The sequence below is a fragment of the Pituophis catenifer genome, unplaced genomic scaffold (assembly GCF_029215685.1).
Source record: "Pituophis catenifer annectens isolate HBS135680 unplaced genomic scaffold, rPitCat1.0.hap2 SCAF_1, whole genome shotgun sequence".
Taxonomy (NCBI): domain Eukaryota; kingdom Metazoa; phylum Chordata; class Lepidosauria; order Squamata; family Colubridae; genus Pituophis; species Pituophis catenifer.
Window position 1 is genome coordinate 281,803,972 of NW_027256881.1, and position 24,083 is coordinate 281,828,054.

General features: G+C 35.6%; 1 protein-coding gene across 4 annotated transcripts in view; it reads right to left on the minus strand.

Moving 5' to 3' along the window:
* Positions 1-865: 865 nt before the first annotated feature.
* NUMB (NUMB endocytic adaptor protein) overlaps positions 866-24,083 on the minus strand; it is a 68,627-nt gene continuing 45,409 nt past the window's right edge. Inside the window, exons 3-11 of one of the 4 annotated variants that reach the window (XM_070939746.1) lie at positions 18,825-18,899; positions 14,747-14,779; positions 11,924-11,998; positions 9,520-9,660; positions 8,688-8,889; positions 6,339-6,638; positions 5,524-5,673; positions 3,938-4,093; positions 866-2,896 (exon numbers count right to left, since the gene is read on the minus strand). In XM_070939746.1, the coding sequence (XP_070795847.1) occupies positions 2,181-2,896; positions 3,938-4,093; positions 5,524-5,673; positions 6,339-6,638; positions 8,688-8,889; positions 9,520-9,660; positions 11,924-11,998; positions 14,747-14,779; positions 18,825-18,899 (1,848 nt within the window). In that variant the 3' untranslated portion in view covers positions 866-2,180. The remainder of the gene's footprint in view (positions 2,897-3,937; positions 4,094-5,523; positions 5,674-6,338; positions 6,639-8,687; positions 8,890-9,519; positions 9,661-11,923; positions 11,999-14,746; positions 14,780-18,824; positions 18,900-24,083) is intronic. The other 3 variants (XM_070939754.1, XM_070939762.1, XM_070939770.1) reach the window with 3 other exon arrangements.

The window sequence follows — 24,083 nt, forward strand, 5'->3', positions numbered from 1 at the left end:
ACTTTTGATGTCTGTTGATAAAATTGAATAGATAGAATTATGCCGTCTTTAATAACAAATGATCAACCATTGATCAGTATTTGTTCATTCATTCCACACAACAACCCACAAGGAATGCATATTCCAAGAAGCCATTTTCCCTAGACCCAAAATAAACCCTGGTTCTATAAAAGTTTTTCTACAACAGAAGTAAGGCCTTAAAAGTATTTGGACCAGTATGTAGTAAGTTAGTAACTGTCCATTCACTGTACAAAAATTACTGGGTTATGGAAATTTTTGCCTCTGATCCCAACAGGAATTTATTTAGGCTCGACACAAATGTTTCATTGACAATATTCAATTATTGTCTATGTGGCAGCTTTATGAGAATTCCATGCATTTACATTTGCAAAAAGTATGAATAGACCAAGGACAAAAAGAGTGAAAGGGATTTTTACTCAAGTGCAGTATGGCATAGTCCAAATTCATACATCCACCATACATGCACTTACATTTGAGGTAGCTTTGTTTTAGAGTAAGCATGCTTTGTACTGAAACAAACCACTTAAGTACTGTAACTTTAAACAGCAAATACCATTAAGTTCCATTATGTACTAAGACACACTAAAACTGAGCAAAACCAGTTTATGTCTCTAGATAATGAACAATGCTCTAGAACAAATACAAAGTTCTTCAGGGCTATTTCTGAATAACACGGTGATAATCCCTTAATGGGAAATGTGGCAATTTGTAGGAACCACATTCTTCTGGGGACATAAGAAATATAATACAAATTTCAAAATAAAAGCAAGCTAAAATTCCAGAAGTTGCAATTCCTGCTTTAAGCAATAGATACAAATGGGAGTATATATCTTGCCCTGTTATTAGTAGATCAAACATTTAAAATTTGGTGATCTATACACCAAATAAAATGGAGATCAAACCGGTTGCAGGAAAACAACAAGGAAACCTGTTGAGAAAGACACATAATCTACTACCAACATTTATTTCTGTTAAAGCAGATTATAAATCATCAGTACAAATATATAACTTACATTTGCTTGTAAGGCCAAGTTTTAAGAGTAAAATTAAAAATGAGATGGACTTCATGATTTGCCAGAGGAAAGAACATGGAATAGCTGCAGTCTAGCTATAAGCTTTCACATATAACAATGGGAAAAGCATTTTTTAAAAAAAAATCTAAACTCTATTTAATGCACCTAAAATGGGTTCATAAGTAGACCTGATTGTAAATATAATTACAGTTGTCACAGTAGTGTTAAAAGAGATGTAAGACAAATAAACTGCAGCAGAACATGAAAGAACCTATATGAACTCTAATATCTAGTTTGATTGCTTAAAAAAAAGATAAAATTTACCAATTGTTTTCAAACCAAGACAATACTGTTCTTACACTACTCTACAATGATTTTTTTTAAAAAAAATTGGTCATGATTCATGATTGTAGTTGCAATATGCTACTTACAATGATACAGAGAGGGACAAGCTAGGAACTCCGCTCCCTACCCTATTCCCATATTACTGACTGTAAGAATCAGTGATAAATCAATCTTATGTACAATTTTACATCCAACCCCCTTTTATAACTTTGGCAAGATTACTTACAACTCATTCAACTTTTAATAACTAGAACTATTTAAAATAATCTAAAATGCATAAAAATAAAGATTTTGGCTTTATTCTATATATAATTACTTGAAATGGAAGCTCATCCTTTTCCCACTGATAGCATATTCTGAGCAGCTTGCAGGTTTTCTCCACCAGCCCATTCATTACTGTGCCACGATTCCCTAACCTCTGTTTTCGCCCCAAGGGAACGGGCCATTCACAGGAAGGTAGACACATTCTTAAGATAGTGGTGAGTCATTTGCTTTTCAGCTTGTGAGGTTTCCTGAAGTTTCTGCGGAAAAAAGGCTTCAGGTTCAACTCCCTTCTTCAGCCCTTTTCAGATTCCTTTTGCCATTCAAATTCCCAAACAGGTGGCAAGGGGTATGTTTCCTGGATTATACCCCAAAAGGCTGGGTTTAGGAGCCTCTTTCCATGAGTGTCCCCTCTCTTTATCCCCAACCTAATTCCAAAGAGAGGGACATGAGCGATTAAAAAATGCTGCCCCCGGTATACTCTTACATCCAATGCCAAGACACACATACACAGAGATGAAGTACAAGCCACAGGACCGCTTAAAGTTCTATCTCAAATGTCTTCTGTAATTCGCTGGAGAAAGGGTTAGTCGGAGATGGATTAGTACGTTGTTTCGATTTACTTTCCAGTGCTGCCCATTGTGCTTCAAATGGATCCACCTGCTGGCCAGCTCCGGGAGGAAGAGCGTGTTTGTCCTCTGTGGGCCACTTGGCAGGGTCCGCACCATTGAAAGCAGCAGAGCCATTGAGCTGCTGGGCAGGGGGTTTAAAGAAAGGGCTGGCAGTAGCGCTATTAGTTTCATATTGAGGAAATGTCTGCTGCTTTATAAGACTAGGTGACTGATGAGCATGGGACACTTGACTGTGACCTGCAGTGCCAAAGACATTGGCTACCATCTGGGACGGGGTGATCCCAATCATGGTTACACTGGGAGCTGAATAGGGCATTCCATTTGCGACCGCATAGGGCTGAGCCTGGATAAACGTAGGCTGCATGGGCTGCACCACCCCAACAGGCACTGGTGGAGGTGCAATGAAAGTGCCGCCTGGAAAAGCTGGTGCTGCCTGAGAAACCACCGCAGGAGGCTGGAGGAGCGGCTGGGGAGCTGGAGGCTGGGACTGCACCTGAGGCTGCTGTGACCGGACAGTTTTAGATACTTCTTCCAACCAACGGTCTGCCTCCGAGGGAGTGCGTCTGTGGCTTGCCTGAAACAGATTTGGTGAGGCCTCCCCCGAGTCGGCACTCCAGTCAGCACCTGTGAAAAGAAATTAAGAACAGGATGTAACCTCAGCAAGATACTCTCTTCCCTTTCTTCAGAACAATTTGATGAGGAATTGAAGTAGCTTTTAACCACCATCAGGTATAGAAAGCTGATTTCCTATTGCCGGTCAGTAGTAAAGAATCCATAACAATGATTAACATACTTTAACTAGTGTATGTATGAAGTTACGTTGACAAAGATTTTAAAACTGAAACTAGAACTGGGCATTTAATTAAACAAGTTATGGGCTTGCTCCCATCTTTTCAATTTCAATGTCCAACTTCTCTTTCTAATGTCTTAAAGGAGGACTGTTAGCCAAGTCAACTGATCTACAATAACAGGTAAATTATACCCTTCATCCCTTGGACAGAAATGTGCATAATCCAGTTTGGATACAAGGCCTCAAGTAAAAAGACATGAAATTATAATGGAGATATGAGACCAATATGCAGGGACTGGATTGCTAATTAAATTCTGTGGGAATCTGATAGAATCATGTGAAATAGTCCTTGCACCTTTTGCTTAAATAAATAAAAATACATGAAAAATACTAATCTTCCATGGCAGAAAACTGTATGGCTTTAGAAACATATATCTCTTTGATTTAAAAAAAAAAAATCTAATATGGCTTACAGTTGGATCCTCAAATAGTTTTCTAAATTACTAGGAATCTTGTATATTTGTATTAGAATGTTAATTACTCCAAGTGCTAATTCATAACACTAAATCACTGATTTTGTGAAGAGCCATTTTTTTACATTAAAGTTACTGGTTACTGAAACAGCCTTTTCTTCTAGTAAGCTTTAATATGTTGTTTATGTATTTAATTATATTATCTACCTATACACCTACTAATTTAATTTCCACATACATCTAAATGTCCAGTTCTTCTACTTTCCCTTAACTGTACTTCTGGATATATCTAAAAAAATCCTTAAGAACCATTTTGTTAAATCAGATCAAAGTCTTTCAAATCCAGCATCACAAATGTTAAGCTTCTAAAAGCAACACGCCAAGATCAGTGCCCAGTCTTACCAGAAGGAGAAGCTACAGCTCCAGTTTTAGCAACAGCTGGAGCAGCAGGGGACTGAGCCCAGGGATTGGATTCACGAAGTGGTATTGCTGTAGATGCTATAGTAGTTTGAGCTGGTTTATCAGCAAACACATGGAAGGCAGAGGCAATGCCATTGACTAAAATTGGAGCAGACAACATCAATGCTGTTAATTCATGCAAGGCATGCACATGACTGGAATGTTGAAAATAACACATGGTTTTGCCAGCATGCAACATACATCAAGCACTTAGTCATGCTTGTCCACTAATATTCTACAAGCATTTTTTTTTTATTTGACACAATTTTTTTTTTTTGCTTTAATTTATATGCCGCCCTTCTCCAGAGACTCAGGGCAGCTTACAATGCGTTAAGCAATAGCCTTCATACTTTTGTACATTTATACAAAGTCAGCTTATTGCCCCCACAATCTGGGTCCTCATTTTACCTACCTTTGAAAGGATGGAAGGCTGAGTCAACCTTGAGCCTGGTGAGATTTGAACTTGTAGTAATTGCAAGCAGTAGATGTTAATAACAGTGCTTTAGTCCACTGTACTATCAGGCTCTTATTGTTAATTCATTTGGAAGATAATTAGGATATTTACTAATATTTTAAAGGATGTTTTGTGGACTTAGAAGTTCTGACTTTATTCCTTGCTCTCAGAGTAAGTTTAGAAGGACAAAGTAATGGGTTGAAACATCCTGCTTTATCGGTATTCTGGTGAAAGAAAATTATTTCGAATATCAGCAGCTGCCTTTCATTATTTAAAACCAGCAGTGAGATAGTTACTGTCTCAAAGATTTGACTGCAAGTTGCATCTCATTTATAAGATATAAAAGCAAGACATAAAGATTGTTACCTAACATCAAAGCTGAGAACATCTCTTCAACTTTAGAGCAGTGGTGAAATCCAATTTTTTTTACTATCGGTTCTGTGGGCATGGTGTGATGTGGCTTGGTGGGCATGGTAGGGGAAGGATACTGCAAAATTCCCATTCCCTCTCTACTCCTGGGGAAGGATATTGCAAAATCTCCATTCCCACCCCATTCTGGGGCCAGCCAGATGTGGCATTTGCCAGTTCTCCGAACTGCTCAAAATTTCCGCTACCGGTTCTCTAGAACCTGTCAGAACCTGCTGGATTTCACCCCTGCTTTAGAGCCTTTGTGTTCTTTAAAATAAGCAACAGGTAGCAAATTTACTGGTTTTATATTTATTTTACATTCATCTATCTGTTTTTTAAGATCCAGGAGACTGGAAAATGGGTAATTGCATATAATTTCTTACATAGTAATATTTTATCTGTAAAATCTGAAAGATGTGGCCTTCCCTTTTAATTTTTTTCCTATTATTAACATGTAACTGACTGTTCTCAGTATGTCCTTGACTTTCTAGGAATTTCACATACAAGTAGCTTACAAGCAAATAACTTAGTTAAAACAGAATGATTCCAGATGCAAACAAAAAAGCTGCAAGATGGTTTAAAACATTACTTTGCCAGCACACAAAAGGAAAACAGCATTTGCATGTATAAAAAGTATCACATGCATCCAAGTTTGGAGGCCACACACCTTGAAAAGCTGGCGACTGTGGCGCAACCACTGTTACTGGTTTTGTCATTGGGGCAGAGGAGAAAGGATCTTCAGATGGTATGCTGAAGGCGTTTGTAATCTGGGAGCATAATGAACTAATGCTATCGACTTCTCCTTCAGACTCAGGAACTGAAAGCAGAAAAAAAAAGTTTGCACAGATATGGCCCGGCATAATACAAAGGCACCTTCCTGCTTTTTCACAATGTCATTCTTTGATCTTTCTCCCCCCCCCCCCCATGACTAGGAAAAACTACATCTGTCCTCTGAAAACCCTAAGAGGAAAAGTTAAGAACAAAGAAAAATTTGGGGAATGAGCATGAAGGTTACAATTATTCTGATTTTATGTCAGTTTCTCAGAGTACTTACATCCATATTAAATATCAGAATAATTATCAATGCTGCACAACTTTCACTTGCAAAAGCTAAGCCTTTAACTCATTAATCATTGCAAATATATATTACTCAAGATATGCTGACAGAAGCCAGTCATGTTTTTGACTAAGTGGACTCCTTATAGTTGAAAGGTAATTAACCGCAGTCAATAAACTTTGAATACAGATATCAAACCCATATTTGGCAATATGTGATGTTATCTAGAAATTCTGATTATATTTAGAAGAAACCTATTAGTTTCTAATCTAATATTACAACTCGGAGGTCATAAAACCAGCAACATAATTGCACCTTGTAGTGACATATCAAACGAGAAACAAGGGAAGTTCTGAAGAGAATTAAACCAGCATTCGTTCTCTCTCAAATACTCAAAACAGGAATTGGGAAATTTTTTATCCTACCTGAGTTTTTTATAGGGAAGTCAGTCTTTCTTTGCACTGTGGAGGGCAACTCATTGATTCGTAGAGAAAGTTGGCGTTTAAACGGAGACATCTTCTGGCTAAGAGCAGGGAAACCTCGGAAAGACCCCTGCCTGGCAAGCTGTTCAATAGGAGCATGTCGCCGAGGGATGGCATGAGGATTGCTGGATTCTTTTTCAGCAGAAGTTGCAACTTCAGCAGTAGGAGAAGTGGGCGAACTTGGAGATGGAGCCGTATTGCCAGGTACAACACTTGAAGTAGTTGTTTTCACATCTGTTTCAACTGTAATGAAATATTTTAAAAATGAAGAGCATGAATACTTGAAACTAATCTTTTTTAATTTTTTTCTTTTAGTTCATGAAAAAGTACATTCTTGATGCAAAATATAGCTTCTGGCTTATTTAGTCTTTACATCTTTAACATAAGGCAAATACAGTTCAATGATTTAATTTACGATATTACCTAATTAACATTTCAACTATCAATTAAACTTTCTTATCTCAAGGGGCAAAAAAGCATACATAGGATTTATTTTATTGAAGAATTGGCATGTGTTACTAAGTATTTACGTTTGCAGCCCCAATCTGAAAGGAGTATATATGGCTGAGTATGTGCTCTTAGTCCTTCATTTGTAAAAATGAGATAAAAATCAGATTTGGGTATGTAACAGTTCTAGAAACCAGAGGTCAGACCTGCATCATATCACAGAGCCATTGAATTTTTTGCACATGAATAGGAAAATATTAAAATGTTGCCCTCAGCTTTATATACTGTATTTTCATGGGACAACAATGTCTAGGCTTTTTTTCCTCTCAATGAAGCTACATTTTTCATACCGCTTTGTAATCATACATATTAATTATTTTAAAATAACAATGTATGATATACGTTCCATAGTATATGGAGATCATCAAAAGGTATATAACGACTGTAACCTGTCTTGTTTTTCTACTTAATTTATAAAGCTTACACTTAGAGGTTGATATCAGAAGGTTAAATAAGGATTGGAAAATACCAAGCTCCAATGCCAACTCTAACTCTGCCTTTCCTGTCTGGGCATGCACTGGAAATATCACACACGATGAAAGAGGAATCAGCTAACTAGATTGCACGCTCACTATTTTGTAGTGAGAACGATGAGAGCCACTCAAATTTTACTTGGCTTGTAACCAGTGGCGAGTTTCAAAACCCGTCGCTACCAGTTTGCTCATGGACACTTGCACGCCCGTGCTTGCGACGCTTCTGTGCAGAAGCATCCGGGTGGGTGGGCGGAGCCTCCCGCCGCCGCTACCGTTTCACCTGATCCGGGGCAAAATGGTAGCAACCCACCACTCTGCTTGTAACTTTTTAAATAAATATTCTGGTCTTTACAAAACAGATTGGTCATGATTATTTTTGGTCATGCAAAACAGATTGGTCAAGATCATCAGGTCACAAATACTGGAAACCATTAAAACAGGTGATTCTCCTTCATTATTTGACAACATGGGATTAGGTACACAGAACTATGTTCAGAACGATGTAAAAAAAAAGTCAAAAACATTTTTCCCTCTCTAATGTATATTCAAAAGGCAAACTCTAATTATTCTATTTCTTTGTGACAAATAGCAAACTCCTATTTATTTACAAAATATATAAAACATGTTTATGTTTTATTCTTGAGGCCAATTTAATAATTATCATTAACCTATTGATCTTTTGACTATGATTCATTTTCTCAAAACTAGCCAAAAAAGAAAGTAGTGTTAGTTTGTGGAAAACAATTAAAATCCTCATAGGATGCTATTTTTAGCAAAATCAATGCATAACAATGGACATACTTTTGAGTTCTACATAATCCTTTTTCAGACTGGTATGATAAAAAATGCTTTATGAAGACATGAGATCCAAAATCTATCCTGGGTCCTATTTTCATATGGAGATTAAAGACTGACTGAATTACACACTGTTAGATACAGTAGGTATCAGATTATATTCAACATTTTTCAGTAAAACAGTAATAGCTGACTTCCATTTTGGCAAACATTACACCCCCATTTTACCAAGATAGAGATATTTCTCCATATCTGGGTGAGACACAGGAATTTCCAGAAAGATGAAGAGCAGAAATGAAGAAAACATCAACCATATAAACACAATGAAAACATACAAAAACAATGAAATTTGCTACGTCTTCCAGAACACGAAGAAATGCTTGTTAAATACATTATGACTGTTACACCTGCCACTATAGTTGAACATCTCATTGATACTTCATATGGCCTGCAAATATCTATAACATTTGAAAGAATCCAACCTATACTTCAAATGGCCAGATTTGTATTCTATTACCTTTGATGTCTTGTATTTGTCTCATGACTTCCTCTCTTTCTGCTTGTTCAGTTGCCGTAGTAACCCTGAAAGACCCCTCCCTTGTGAAAGTGGTTCTACTGGCATCAAAGGTGGCTGTCACCCCACATTCTTTCTCTCTCTTTTGCTTTCGCTCCAAACACGCTGCAAATGCACAGCCAACTGCATGACTCAACCTCTCGCCCTGAAAAAGATCTCACATTAATTAGAAATGAAACCAGAAACCACCCAACTACTTCCAAATGATAGTTGGCACTCCATATAATCAACCTTTTTGTGTAAAATCCAACCTAAAAGGTTCAGAATAACAAATGAAACCAGTTTTAAATCACATGATTTTTAACCATTTGGAGAAAAGGAGACTGAATACTTTTATTTATTTGTGATATTAAAATATGTTGACCAAATACCTACTAAAATACTGTTACAAAAATCATGTTAAAATGTGTTAAGTTTACACATTTTAAATAATTTGTACATAGCAAGTCCATCAATCGTATCAACTTACACACTGGACTGTTACAATCTGTAGGAATTTAATATATTTAGATTCAAATCCATAAGATTTATGAATGGGCTTTCTTTATTTACTGAATTTATAAACTGCCACAATAAATTAGGATACTGGGTGGTGAACACACAATTGATATACCACACAAGACCATAATACAAGCTTCCAGCAAATAAAAATCATGCATTTTTAATTTTGTATAATTTATATACTAAAGTTGAATTAAAATCCAGGAAACATTCCCCACCCAGTATTGATTTGTACATGACATACTACGCTTTATCATGTAAAAAGGAAACCTACCGTGTCTTTTACAGCCATAAAGCAATGACATATCCAACGTCTTGTAGTACCATCTCGACATATGTAAGAAAACGCTCGGTCAAAATTCCTATCTGGAGCACAGAAGGAGACCTTCTCTATTGTCTGGTCAACTATAAGATCCTTTAAAAAAAAGGACGATATATTTCAACTCATTCCAGGAATTTGGAATACCACAGCAATATGTTTTTCAACTTGTCTTTCAAAACAAAAATGTTTTCCCAATACAGGTAAATGTTTTTATCAATACAGATTTCTGGTATAGGATATGTTGCATCTCTCAAGGACCGGTAACATATTATTTAGCTGAAGTTTGGCAAGCTTGATCAGAAGGGCTTTAAAATGAGTTCTGTGGGAATTGTAGATAGTAAGATCTTCAGATGTGTTGTAAATCTACAGATCTACAAATGTATTTTAGAAGAAGCTGACAATGTTGCTAGAAAGTAACCTATTAAGCAACAATAAAAAAAAAACATTGGCTTACAACCTCAACATCTCTGCACTAATGCTCAGCATAGAAGAAATACGTAAGATCAAACTTAACTTCTAATACAAATAGGTTTTCATAGAAATAATGGGGACCTGGATGGATGATTTATACAATGGGAGTACAATAATTTAAGGATATAATTGGTTCAAAATGAACAGAAGCATTATTAGAAAAGGATGCGGAGTTTCACTGTGTGTTAGAAGCTTGCTAAGAAATCTATATGAGCAAAGCTAGCAACACCGTAAACATGAATTTAATTAAATTTAAAATAAACAGAGGAACAAATAAAGTTAATGTCTCCTACTGCCTCCCAGCCAAGGAGAAAATGTAGCCGATACTCTCCAAATGCAAACGGAAGTTCTTTCAAAGAGACATATAATAGTAGCAATGGGGGACACAGTTATCAGCTGAGATTGGTGATGCCAAGAAAAACAAAAAGAGCTTCTTCGGATATTAAAAAGAAAAAGAGATCAGCATGCCATCTGCTCACTGAAGGCAGCAAAATGGGAATAAGGTAACAAAGAAAAGGCTGAGCTACTCGAATCCTATTCTGACTCATTCTTCGCTAACAGGAAAGTATGTGTTCTACAAGACAATTATGAAAAGAATCATTTAATTTTGGGACCAATACAAAATGGTCAGAGAATACCTATTTATTTTGAATGTTTAAATCTCTATTACATCCAAATGAATTGAAGTAATGTGTTCATGGTCTGGTCAAACCTTTCTCTATTATATTTGAAAAATTATGGAAAAAAAGAGAAGGGCTAGATGATTGCAGGGGGAAAATCTCCTTTTTTTCAAAAGAAAAAAAATGAAAATCTAGGAAATTATAGATTGGTTATTTTAACAACCACACTCAGGAATATTCTAGAGATTATAGGTATATCAATCTGTAAGCAGCCTGAAAACAATATAAGAACTACAGGTAGTCCTTGAGTTACGACCACAATTGAGACCCAAATTTATGTTGCTAAGTGAAACATTTGTTAAGTGAGTTTACTGCATTTTACGACTTTCACTTAACAATTGTTAAGTGAATCACTGCATTTGTTAAATCAGTAACATGGTTTTTTAAGTGAATCTGGATTCCCCATAGACTTTGCTTGTCAGAAGGTCGCAAAGGCGGATCACATGACCCCAAGATATTGCAGCCATCATAAATATGAACTAGGTGCCAAGCATCTGAATTTTGATCATGTGACCATAGGGATGCTGCAACGGTAGTAAGCGTGAAAAACGGTTGTAAGTCATTTTTTTCAGAGCCATTGTAACTTTGAAAAGTCACTAAATGAACTGTTGTAAGTCGAGGACTACCTGCACTCACAGTCAACATAGATTTGCCAAGAATAAGTCTTGCCAATCTAAGCTTCCAATTTTTGGCTGGGTATTTTAAGAGAATACTACAGCTATAAAATACCTTGGTTTTAGCAGAATGTCTCATGACGTTCTGCTTAACAAGCTAACGAAGTGGGGGCTGGATGGCTAAGTGGATATATATTTAGTCTGAATATTCTATACAAAGTGTACTAACAGCAAGTCCTTCAGAACTAGGGTGAAGAATTAAGTGAGGTACCTCAAGATCTTAGCACAAGGACTGTAGTTTCTGCATCATGATTTATGTATTAGCAGATTGTTAATTCAGCCAATTGTGGGATTTTGTATGTTTTTTTTCCTATCATATCCAGTAAACATAGATCCAGTAAACCAAGTGTTTAACAGTTCAATATTTCTTTAATATCAGGATTTTTTACCCTATTGCTTTTATGAGTTCAGGCATACACTTATTCACTGAAGACCTTAAAAGACAAAATAAAATTTTGTATTGACTTATATGAAAGGATCAGACAACATTTTGTTTAATCAATGCAGACTCAAATCCAAACAGCAGCTAACCTTTGTTTTCTCATCCACAACTCTGAGTCCATCTGCTGAAACCCACAGGACTGCTTTAACTGCCTTCTTTCCACTCTTGCGGGGAAGGAAAAAGAGAAAAAAAGGATTATTGCTAGGCTGTTAAACAAACTGAATTCTGATTTCCTTTTTCCAAGAAGCACAAAAGTCATAGAGACGATATCCAACTCCAGCAGGAATGCCCAAAGCCAGATATTCAGATCAAACAGAAAGAGCTCCAGAGAACCAAGCTGAAGCCAGTTTTTAAAAACACAGTGCAAAAGGAAGGGGAAAGAACAGGATGAGTCAAGTGGGTTAAAAAAATTCATATAAAGGCAAAGAATTCAAACTCAAATTCTTTACCTATTTAAAACCAAATAAACCATCAGTTAACTCTGATGCTTAAGGAGTTACATCACAAGTAGCTTTCCCCCTTCCAACTTTTAGCAGTCAACGTTCTCGTTTTTCCTTTATCTCAACATTCCACCCAAGTTCCTCTCAAAGGAATTATGCATAACACTGCCATTAAGTTTAACATTTTCATAATTTAGCCTACTCCTTCCCCAAGAGCTCATGTTAGGTATAAGCACTTCTACTGCCTAACTTTTATTTTAAGATAACTGGTAATAGAAGGTAATCCTTGCAGATATATAGATATTTCTATAAATATGGAAACTAAAATCCTACCTTTCCCACCCCACCTTTTATGAACTTACTTAAAACATCTAAACCATCTTTCCAGAAATACCAATGGTCTTTCCAGATTAGTACATTTTTATCCTGCCTTTCCTTAAAGTCAATCCATCGCATTCTCACAGTAACTCTGTGAGTTACTGACTGGAAGCTTCCTGTGAGTGATGTAACACATCGGTGAATTGTTTTTATGCTGTCATCTATTGTTTTAGTTGTTGTAAACTGTCCAAAATCATGTATGTGAGGTGGACAGCTACAGAAATTGAAATAAATACATAAATCCATCATCCAAACTGGCCTTTTAGAAATCAGCACAAACACAAATTATAATAAGGAACGTACCAGAAATGATAATGGGAAGCACAGCTCCAAAAGAAAAGAGCAGTTTGATTATCTGCATTCACCCTTCTTTGTAGAGAAATATATTTCTCACAGATAATATGCTTAGTGATTGTAACAGTTTTCACCTTCTGTCCTGTATTGTATAACCTAATTTGCTTACGTAACAATACGTTACATACAGCTAAGGTTATTTCAGCCGTGTTTTTATATGGTACGCTTTGCTAAATTCTCAGCTTATATAACTTGGCAGATCAGTGACTAAAATATTGTTAATTTGGTATTTTTTTACTGCAGTAAAAAAGAATATTCAATAGTTGTTTAGTTTGCTTTTTCACCTACTGTACATCTTTAGAGCTTACTGTGAACCTATTTACAGCTTTAAAATTTAGCCTAAGACTAAACATGTATGGTAAAAGATTGTTATACGCATTATAACATACAGATTTATCAAAAATATTTAATTTTTCCATTTAAGTTCTGCTTTTCTGGCCATAATTGTACTATGATTTTTCATCTAATTATGTAGTAAAGTGTCTTCATCATGAATCATGCCAAAGCTTAATCTTCAAATATTGGATGGCTTTGCTTTTTGCAGTTATGAAAATACTAAACTAGGAATCCTGCTATCTTCCCTTCAAACTTCACCTCTGTCATGATTTAATTAAAGTAGCATTAAGCAAGCAATCATAGCTTCTATCTGCAAAATAAGGATAAAATTGGACTTTCGTATAGACAGGGTTATTAAGGATTAAAAAATAATTATGTGAATATCTAAAAGTGTCCTACTGCTAAAGTAAAATTTTCTATTCCAAGAAGGGATTACAACTTTATAGTAGAGTATAGTAGTCACCATAGATGCTAAGAAAAGTTACATAACCACAGATAAGGTGCAATGAAATAAAGGAAACACTTTTAGTCATAGAAGAGCATCACTCAGTTTTATTTCAGAGAATCTATTTGAATTTATGTATGCAAAATCAAACTTTTTTGAACTTGGATTTCTTAATTTCAAAAGCTAAGAGTTCCGAAACGGTTTGTCTTTTGTTAAAATAACTCACATTCATGCAAAATTCTTTTTAATCTTTGGCCCAATACTTTTTCCTTGTAATTCCAATGAACTGGTTTCAACCCTGTCTTCTGAATGTATCTGCTTACTAATAATAATAATAATAATAATAATAATTTTACTGAACTGAGCATCACAGAGTTCATCTTTTAACATCTGTCACTCTATGGTTTAGCACTGAATTGAGAATTTTGTGACTATATCTCATTATATTTGTGGTATTGCACCCCTAAATGTAATGCAATATAGAACTAATATCACCATTCTTTGTTACTGTTAATTTTGCTGCACTGTGTCTGTCATTCCTTTTTTTTTTTTTTTTGCTTTGTTCCAATACTTATTTTTTCCAAATGAACATCTACACTTAAATTACCTTGATGGTCACCTTATGAAAGACAGGATGAAAATTTTAAATGCATACACTCAGAAGAGCTGGAAACATCAGCACTCTTGAACGGTAAGTGGTTCATTCATTAATTCTGAAATTACTTTTTACTGAATGTAAATTATAAATATAACCTTAAATTATATAGCCCAAAAGATTCTAGCTTGATCAGAATCTATGATAATGGGAGACCTTTGAGGGAGGGGTGAGCAGAGAACCTTTTACAAGCTCCCGAGACAGATTTTGTTGCCATCCATTTTGTAGGCTCTCATACATATCACAATGCTATACTATGGATGTAACTCCTTACAGCACAAACACAATGAATCATTAAACTTACTTTTCCAAAGAAGCCTTTGAAGAACTTCCTTTCCTGGAGGAACAGGGGGGACAAGTCGAATGCTATTACTGTAGGTAGCTAAAGTGTCCCAAGGTTTCAAACCAACATATACATATAAAAATGGGGATTGAAGGAAAATAGGGAATGCTTAAAGAGTTATCCATAGAGGATGTGACAGGCAGATGTGAAAAGTCCCATGAAAATGCATATAAAAGGCTTTACATGGACTTTTATTAGGACAGGCTATAGCTCTGAAATCAGTGGAAAGAAGAAAAAAAGAATAATCAGATCCAATTTCATGCAAAATGTTTGCTTCATTTTGTTTATTCCCTTAGCTTTTAGTAGGGTTACAAGCCAAACTTGGCAGCAGACATGGACTCGTTCCAAATGATGATGAGTTGGAACACACAGATTAATGTATGACATTTTGAAAACTGGAAATATTAACAGAGATCAAACAGCATGAATATTGCTATTGGGGGAGGGGTTGCTTTTAAAAAAATGTTCAAGCCTATATGTTCAAGCCTATATACTCATCTGGTTAGTCTCAAATCATATTTCTAAAGCTGATCTGGCATAAATGTAAGCCTTTATGCCAAGGCTTGCTCAGTAGAATCTAAATGTTTTTCTCTAAAAGGCTTCATACTAAATTCTTGTTAACATCACACAAATTATTCTTTCTGTATATTTTCTTTCATAAACTGTCAAGAAAAATGAGTATTCTACTAAAAACTGGAATAGCAACTTTTGCAACTTTAAGTCGTGTGGAGTTCAACTCCCAGAATTCTCTAGCTAGAACAGCTGGGAGTTGAAGTCCATGTAGCTTAAAGTGCAAAGATTGAAAAACACTGCTCCAGATGTTCTGAATGATAACCTTTATTACTTTTTGCCAGTACTAGCTAGAAAGCTGGAACCCAACATCACAATTTACACAGCACAATTTATCTCCTGTCTCTACTATATTTATTATCCAATGTTATCCAAATTCCAGTTTGCAGAGGTAACATACAATGTATATTTAACATGCCCAGTTAAATAAATGGATGTTACAATTTGATATGCAATTAAATTTGGTAGAATTAGTATACATTTTACATGAAGCTTATTTTAGAGCTATTTACCTGTTTCAATCACAAATAAAAGCCTCAATGTATTTTTCTCAAAATTATTAATAAGGTATGGAAGAAACAAGAGTTTAACTTGCTTGTGTAATACTCATTGGTATGGCATATGAAATATTTTTATTCGTATGATCATAGCCTTCCAAATTCATAGGTTCATGATAGTTGGGAGAAAACCTCTCCATCAATATGATGTGCAATTGCAAATGAGTATTTTTCCCCTCTTAGAAATCTGCAAGTTGTCATTTTTTTTCTCTAAATTTTCCCATATCTGTCACATGCCTATGGATTTCTCTGATGTTTATAGTTTAGGCCCTTGTACAATCAACAATGGATTTCTTTCAATCATCATAGTTATTTTCTTGCTGACACAGACAGAATATATAATGAAAAAATATATAACAGATACTATGCTTCAGTGATCAAGGTAGCTTATTATTGCAGTACAATCTTACAGAATTCCCAAATAATTGTTGAGAATAATAAGAACATAAAGCCACATAGTTTTTAAAAATGACTGTCACACTGCCAAGTTAAGCATTAAATATCAATATAATCATCTTTCAGAGGGTACACCAGAAGCTATCTTGTTTGGGAGACTATAATTAGTTTCATTTTTAGAAAATGTTAACATGAAAAAAATTGAGATGATCCAGAGACAGTATTATTGGTGGAGAGCATGCAAAATGGATTTAGAATAGCTATGGATGTTAATATTCAGAAACACCACTAATATTTTAAATACAATAAAACTATGTTTCTGGTACCTGCTAAAACAAGAACATATATTAACAAATGTATCATACTTGCAAACAAAAGCCTGACATGTTAGAACATCAAAACTAAAGACAACTTTAGTTAAATTAAAAAGTATGAAGGAAATATAAAGATGTGTTGGGAATTTTGGAAGCTGCAGTCACGAACAGATTGGGAGAGGCCAAGTCGGAAAAAGATTCCCACTTAATGGCTAAACAGCTCTAATATCACAGCCCTCCCCTACTGTCAGAATCAACCATTCCAGTTTCTCTCCTATACGTTAGGTTGTCTATTAACAATGGTTATTATTTGCAAGACCATGCCATCATGTCCTTCCAAAATTTATTCACTGTTTTGACAAAACGTCTGACATGTTTTTCGTGCCAACAGAATTCAATATAGACCAAAGTTTAAGCAGTTAGCACAATACAGTGTTAAAACTGATTTAACTGTATTTCCAAGCAAGCATTCCATTTAATTATAACTTTACAATTCTGAATAGCAATACATGCAATTCAAAATACAACTGAAAATAGAATTAATGAAATGCCTCATAACAGAATAGGTAATAACAAAAAGATTCCCATTCTCTGTAGTTTAACTGAGCTTGGATATGTTTTTCCCCTATGTAAAAGGAAAAGGAGGATTGAGTATTCCCAGGAAAAGGAAAAGGAAACAGGATATATCTTTTGGAATTGGGGAAATGTTTTGTGTAATCTTTTGTTGTACAGTAATTATCCAAATCCAGTGAATACAGCAACTGAAGCAAGAAACAGACATTCAAATGTCTAAAACAGTCCAGAAAAAAGGGTGCAGCTATTCACAGGCTGGTGTATTGTGTCAACATAACATGGCTACATTTAAAAAGAAAATCTAGACTCAACCACCTCTAAATGGCTTTAAGGAGTGTTTTGAGAAAATTATGTTCTACTGCTGCCTTCCCCAACGTGGAACATTTCAGAACTTTAGAATGCCTAAGGCAGTGTTTCTCAACCTTGGTAGCTTGAAGATGGGTGGACTTCAACTCCCAGAATCCCCCAGGCAGCAGTGCTGGCTGGGGGATTCTGGGAGTTGAAGTCCACCCATCTTCAAGCTTCCAAGGTTGAGAAACACTGGCCTAAGGAGATACATCAGGTTAAAATGGGAATTTACTCTATGAAACTGCATTTCAGATATGTTTTTAACAAACTAATCTATGTGACATACTACTGGATGTCCATGTAACATTAGAAGCTTCTTTCAATTATTAGTTAACTATGGTTGGAAAAAAAGGACTTCAAGGGGAAAAGATCATTAAAATTAGCATTACGGATCAATATTTTTAAAAAGCTGCATGGGCACAATTCTGGTCACGTGCTTAGAAAATATTTAACGGTTTTTTTTTTTTTTAAACCTTTCTGCTCTGAGATATTGGAAATATTAGATAAAACAAGTTAAGAGTAGTAATGGCATCTTGTAACTTAGTCAAGAGAAACAACACTGAAAAATTCAGATGACATTAACTTCTACAACTGGGTTTTATTCAGGAAGTCTGAATTAGAGGTCACCCAACAAATGTGTCTTTCTAAAATTATTGTATTTTAAATTGTCCTGCATGTAGTTTCTATAAATAAATTTTCTGTGCTACTTAGTTTTAGAGTCTAGGCTGCTGTTCCAGAAGAATGTAATAGTAAACAGCAAAAGCTAACAATACCAGTTGGAAGACCATTATGGCATGTGCTGTTTTTATTAGTGAGAAATCTGGACTTCAAATCTTCATCCCATTCTTTCCCCCTCAATTTCTTCATACACAAGTGAAAACAGATGTTGAGAATTAAAACTGCTCTATGAACCAAATGTCAGCTGTTTACCTGAAAACCTCTGAACAGATATATGTCATAGTAATTTTGGTCTATGCTTAGAATACAGAATTATTCCAAATAGCTAAGATGCTTTTACTATAATGAGCTCAAGGACAATAGATACATCATACTTCAAAGTCTTCAAACACAACATTGATAATCAAAGTTTCTTGGTATTATTTAAGGTGTGAGATAGCTACCACAACCAGGGGCCATTGTTTCAACAATCTTCCTAAGCTATACTGCAATTCCTCAGTAATAATATGCAATACTTTTATTACTTTAATAAATAATGTGCTTTTGGAAAAAAGACATGTCAATCTGAAGCTGGAAAGATATAAAATAAATTAGTATACATACAGCTTTTAGTCTTTTCACAGCATCTTCACATATATGCATTCCTCTGGATTCATCCACTTCTACGTGTCCCAGATACTGATAATGAAAGGGAAGAAAAAGATATTATATTGACCTGTATAGATAGCCAGATTCAACCATTCAAAATTTTAGTGTAAATAAATAAAGCAGTCCTCAATTAGATATTCTGAAGGCTCAAGCTAAGTATACATCATCCTGTACGGTTCAACCACTAGAGAAATCACCACTAAAATCAAGACTGATTTTATGTCATAATCAATTAATCAATCAATCAATCAATCAATCAATCAATCAATCACATAGTATAAACAGTTTTCTAAAGTTGTCAACATGACAACTATCATTGCCTAGCACATTAAAACTTCATTATTGGCCTCAGCTATGTCACCTGGTTGTGTTCTTATTATTACCACTTTTTAAAAAAATATCTAGAAAGTTGGGATCATTAAAGAAGTCATAACCAATTAATTTCAATTAGCAGCTATGGATATTTGGGTCATCTAGATCTGGGAATGTTCTATCTTTGACCTTGGATGTTGTACTTCCCCTTTCAATGTTGGTATCTAGTCTGAGGGTCTTCCTGGACTCACAGCTCTTGCTTGAAAAACTGGTGGCAGCTGTTGCCAGAAAAGCCTTTACGCAACTCCAACAGGTGTACCCTTTCTTAGGTTGAGGGCCCTTCAGACAGTCATTCATGCCTTAGCCACTTCATGCAATGCGATCTACAGGGAGCTGCCCTTGAAGACCACTTGGAAGCTTTAACTGTTCCTGAATGCAGTGGCGCAAGTCATGTAAAAACTCTGCTTTCTGAGCTGTATTGGTTGCTAGTTTTCTTCCAAGTGCAATTCAAGGTGCTGGTTGTTACCTATAAATACGGTCTGGTTACTTGAGGGCTTAGACTAGGGTACTTGAGGGACTACTTGAGAGACACTTGCCTCCCATAGCATTTGCCTGGCCATTTATGATTCTGCCGGATTGGCACATTTTGGGTTCCTTCAATTAAATAATGTAATCTATCGGGATCCTGGAAGTGCACATTTTCTATAGCAGCACTTGCCCTCTCAGATAAGGTTCCTCCCAAGATCCAAATGGATCACATCCTGCTGTTGTTTAGAAGAACTATGAAGAACTATGTTCTTCACCTGAGCCTTTGGTGAGGGAGATTGTCACCCTAGCTTCAGGGTGTCACTCAGTCTGATCTGTCACACTTACCGTCTTTTATCATATTTCATGTTTTCTTGATTTTTCTTTGATTATTATGAGCCACCTAAATTCATTGACAGGCAGCATACAACTTTAGTAAATTATTATAATGGTTCATCACACATTGGATGAGAAATGAAGCGTCTTCAAGCAAAACAAAGAAAGGCCATTTGCCTTTTGAAAAAGCACCTTTGGAACAACCATGACCTGGATGACTGAGAAAATCCTATTTTAAAACAAAAAAATCCAGAACTAAACACCTGCAACGCTGTATGCTTAATCATTCTTTTGAACAGAGATAAAACTCCAGCTATGTCACTTAGTTCAAAGGCAGCTAAAATATTATTGTAGTACTATAAGAATAGCTAAAATAACTTGCCAAAGGAAAGAATGCACTTTCCCTGAAAGTAAATTCTTTATGCATATTCAAGTCCTTCCAGAAAAATGCTACTCACCCAGAAAAAGTTGTAAAATTACGAGGTCTCCATGTACAGTTGACATTTTAATAGTTTTAAACAGCTTCCTGACTAGCAATCAGTATTTGTTACAAAAGAAAAGTCAAACAGAATACAGGGTTTAAGAACGTTTCAAAATCTTCTCTGACTTTTGATCTTTCTTGGCTACCCGCCTTCTGACAGGCTGTTTCTCAGGCTCATTGAAAATATTCCACTGCAAATACTCTTTGCCTGCTTTTTTGCTTTAATGAACTCTTGGACAGACAACTCTCAACTGTGAAAAACAAAGGCAGTACAGTACACGAATACTAGGTGTTTCTACCAGGAAATAGAGAAATACGGATGTCAGGGTTGTCTTTACTTGTTTTATTAGTCGATATTCAGTAGTTACACAAGAACTAAATAGAGCTGTTAGAAAGAGAGTTATACCGAGGGATTATAGTACTGCAAGACATTGACACTAATGTCAGAAAATTAAGAGTTTACAGAGCATACTCTTTTTAAACTTGAGCAAATAGAATTTCTCCTGCATATTCCTTACCCAAGAAAAATGGAAAAGACAGTTTGATATACAGATCCAATTTATATACTTGTAAGTAATTTAAATTTATAACCCAATCAATTCAGGGAATTGACTATTTTCCAATCAATCATAATCAGTAGTGTTTAAATTTCACTGGTTTGCCTGAAGAGCAATTGGCAGGCATAACACTTCAAAACTAAACCTCAGCAAACCGGTGTAGGAACACGAGAAGAACACAGTTTTAGTGGTTGGATTTGTCCATCACTCACTTTAAAAAGATGCCCAGCACAATCAGGTGAATTGAGCTGTTTACTGAATGCTGCAGCGGACTCTATTCTATTCCACAAATTCACAGAAAGGAAGTTAAAATCTTTTCTTTCTAGAATTTCAAGTACTCCATCTGCATCTTACTAATGAATAGAACTGCTGCCTTAAAACTAATTTTCTGTTTTAGTATGTTTTAAAAACACCATTATAATCATTCTTTCCCTGTCTTTCTTAAAATCCTTCTTGGCCAGCCTCGTGATTTATGTTAGCTTTCATTTTCTTCAGTTCAAAACTCTTGTGTTTATTTATTATAAGACTTCTTCCTGCTATTTAAACACTACAAACTAACTTTCATACTTTATTTGAGGACATATGGGTTTGTGATTCTAATTATTGTTCTACTTTTAAAGTCTCTAGAACAGAGTTCATTGCAACACTCCTTAAAAGCTTATTTACATAAATCTTTTTTATGAACCAACGAAGCTTCTCAAAAATGCTAAATAAAACACAATGGTAGAATAGTAGTGTAGAAGAGGGGGGGAAATGAGACTTCTGCCACAAATGAAAATCCCAGTATCGGTTCTTAATCTTATCATGTTCTCCCTACAATGCTACTGAGTCAACTTAAGTCAACTCTTAAGTTACGTGAAATCAGGTATAAAATATAAAAGTGAGCACAGATAGTCTTTGACCTACGACCACAACATTTCTGTTGCTAAGAAAGACAGTTGTTAAGTGAATTTTGCCCCATTTTACAATTTTTCTTGCCACAGTTCCTTAAATTAATCCCTGCAGTTGTTTATTTAGTAACACGGTTGTTAAGTGAATCTGGCTTCCCCATTGACTTTGCTTGTCAGAAGGTCACAAAAGGTGATCATGTGACTCTGGGAAACAGCAATCATCATAAATATGTTGTGAAGAGTCCGAATTTGACTATCAAGATACTGCAATGGTCATAAGTATGAAAAACGGTCATAAATCACTTTTTTCAAAGTCGTTGTAACTTCAAACGGTCACTAAACAAATGGTTGTAAGTCAAGGATTACCTGCATTCTAAATAGAGTGAAACAAAGGAACTTTTATTCAATAGGTTTAATACTTCTTTAATGAAATAATGAGGCTTGCATGAAGTAAAACTATTAAAAGGAAAGTGAAGATAAGTATCACTTGGGGAAAACAAGAAATTCTAGTAATTGTTCAAAAAGCTGACAAAACTAGCTTTTTAAACTGAATATTCTTTATGAAGCATTTAAACCATAATAATTTGGGGTCACATTAATCTACATTAATCTAAGATTTGTTTTAGCTATTTTTGCTGAATCAATGAAATCTGCAAGTTCATATCTAATGCAATACCATAAACCATGATTTACAAACCATAGTGATGATACAAAACCAATGACTTATAATTTAGTTTTAAGGCAATGTATGAACTAAGGATCTGCTGCACTTTACAATCAAAGCCAAAGAGGTGCTTTTGAGGAGGTTTGATTGTGCATGCTGCATCTATTGGTCCCTCCCTTAAAGAAACTGCATCTTTTTCTGGTTCCCATAGTAGCAACACAATCCCAGGAAAATATGCCTTTGAAGAAACCAACATAGAAATGGCCAAGGGCATGCTGTCAGCCTCTCCTTAACTCAAACACGACTTTTCATTGCATCATGCTGTTACTGGGAAAGGCTGGGAAAAGACACTACTTCTTTACAGAAGCACTGATAGGTGGGGCATGTGCACCTATGCTGACCCTAAAGTACCTTTTTGGCTTAATATTCAAAGTGTTTTATATCCCTAATGTGTATCAAGGCAAAAAGTAAGCATATGATCTTTAACAAGAAAGCATCCCAGTTGGGACTAGAAAATTAATCTCTGGATACAGTTGTCTATGTGGATTAAAATTACAATTAGACATTTTAGAATTTTCAGCCTTACTCAAAGCTATTTTATAACACTGTTGTACAAAGAAATGCCACAGGGCAAAATATAGATTCAAAGTGAAAGCATTTTTACTTGCAAAGGAACATACACACAAGTACTTTGTTCAACTATATCTGTCTTTTCTGTCTGTCTTCTTTCCTCATGCCTCTTCAAAACCTACAAATAATCTAAATTCACAGTCATAAAATGCTTTATCGTTTCATAAAAGAAATCACTGAAAATTGAGAGAATATACATATTTATTTACAACATCTAGTTTATACCTTAATCAGATTTATATCAAATGGTGAGCAGGTAATTTCTAATCAAACAGGACTACCATCCAGTACCAGACTTTGGGTGGCTCACAATCATGAGATAAAGCCACATCCATGTACAATAAAAATATTAAAAATATTAAAACCAAAGACCTGGCACCGTAGCTAAACTTTCCCATGAAGCCCACAACAGGTCAATTTCACGAAGTTCACCCTAACCCAGTGCTTGAGGAAAAAGTCAGGCCTTGAGTGCTTTTCGGAATGTTAAAAGAGTGGGGGGGGCTGCCAGATTTCAGGGAGATGGGGCTGCCACAGAAAAGGCAAGCTTCCTAGGTCCCATTAAATGACAACATTCAAGGGAAGGGTCTAGGAAAGTGCCTGCCCTATCCAATCTCATATGATGGGCAGATGTTCTTAGGAAGAGCCAGTCGTGTGCCATACAAGGTTTTAAAGGTAATAACCAGCTTGCACAACAGAGGTGCTACCTAGATTGCAATAAAAGCAACAAAGTGGAGAATTTTCAGGAATTAGAAAACAATCCATGACTATTTTGTCTGCCTGAAGACTGACTCTTGCTTGTTCCAGAAGCCACAGTTACAA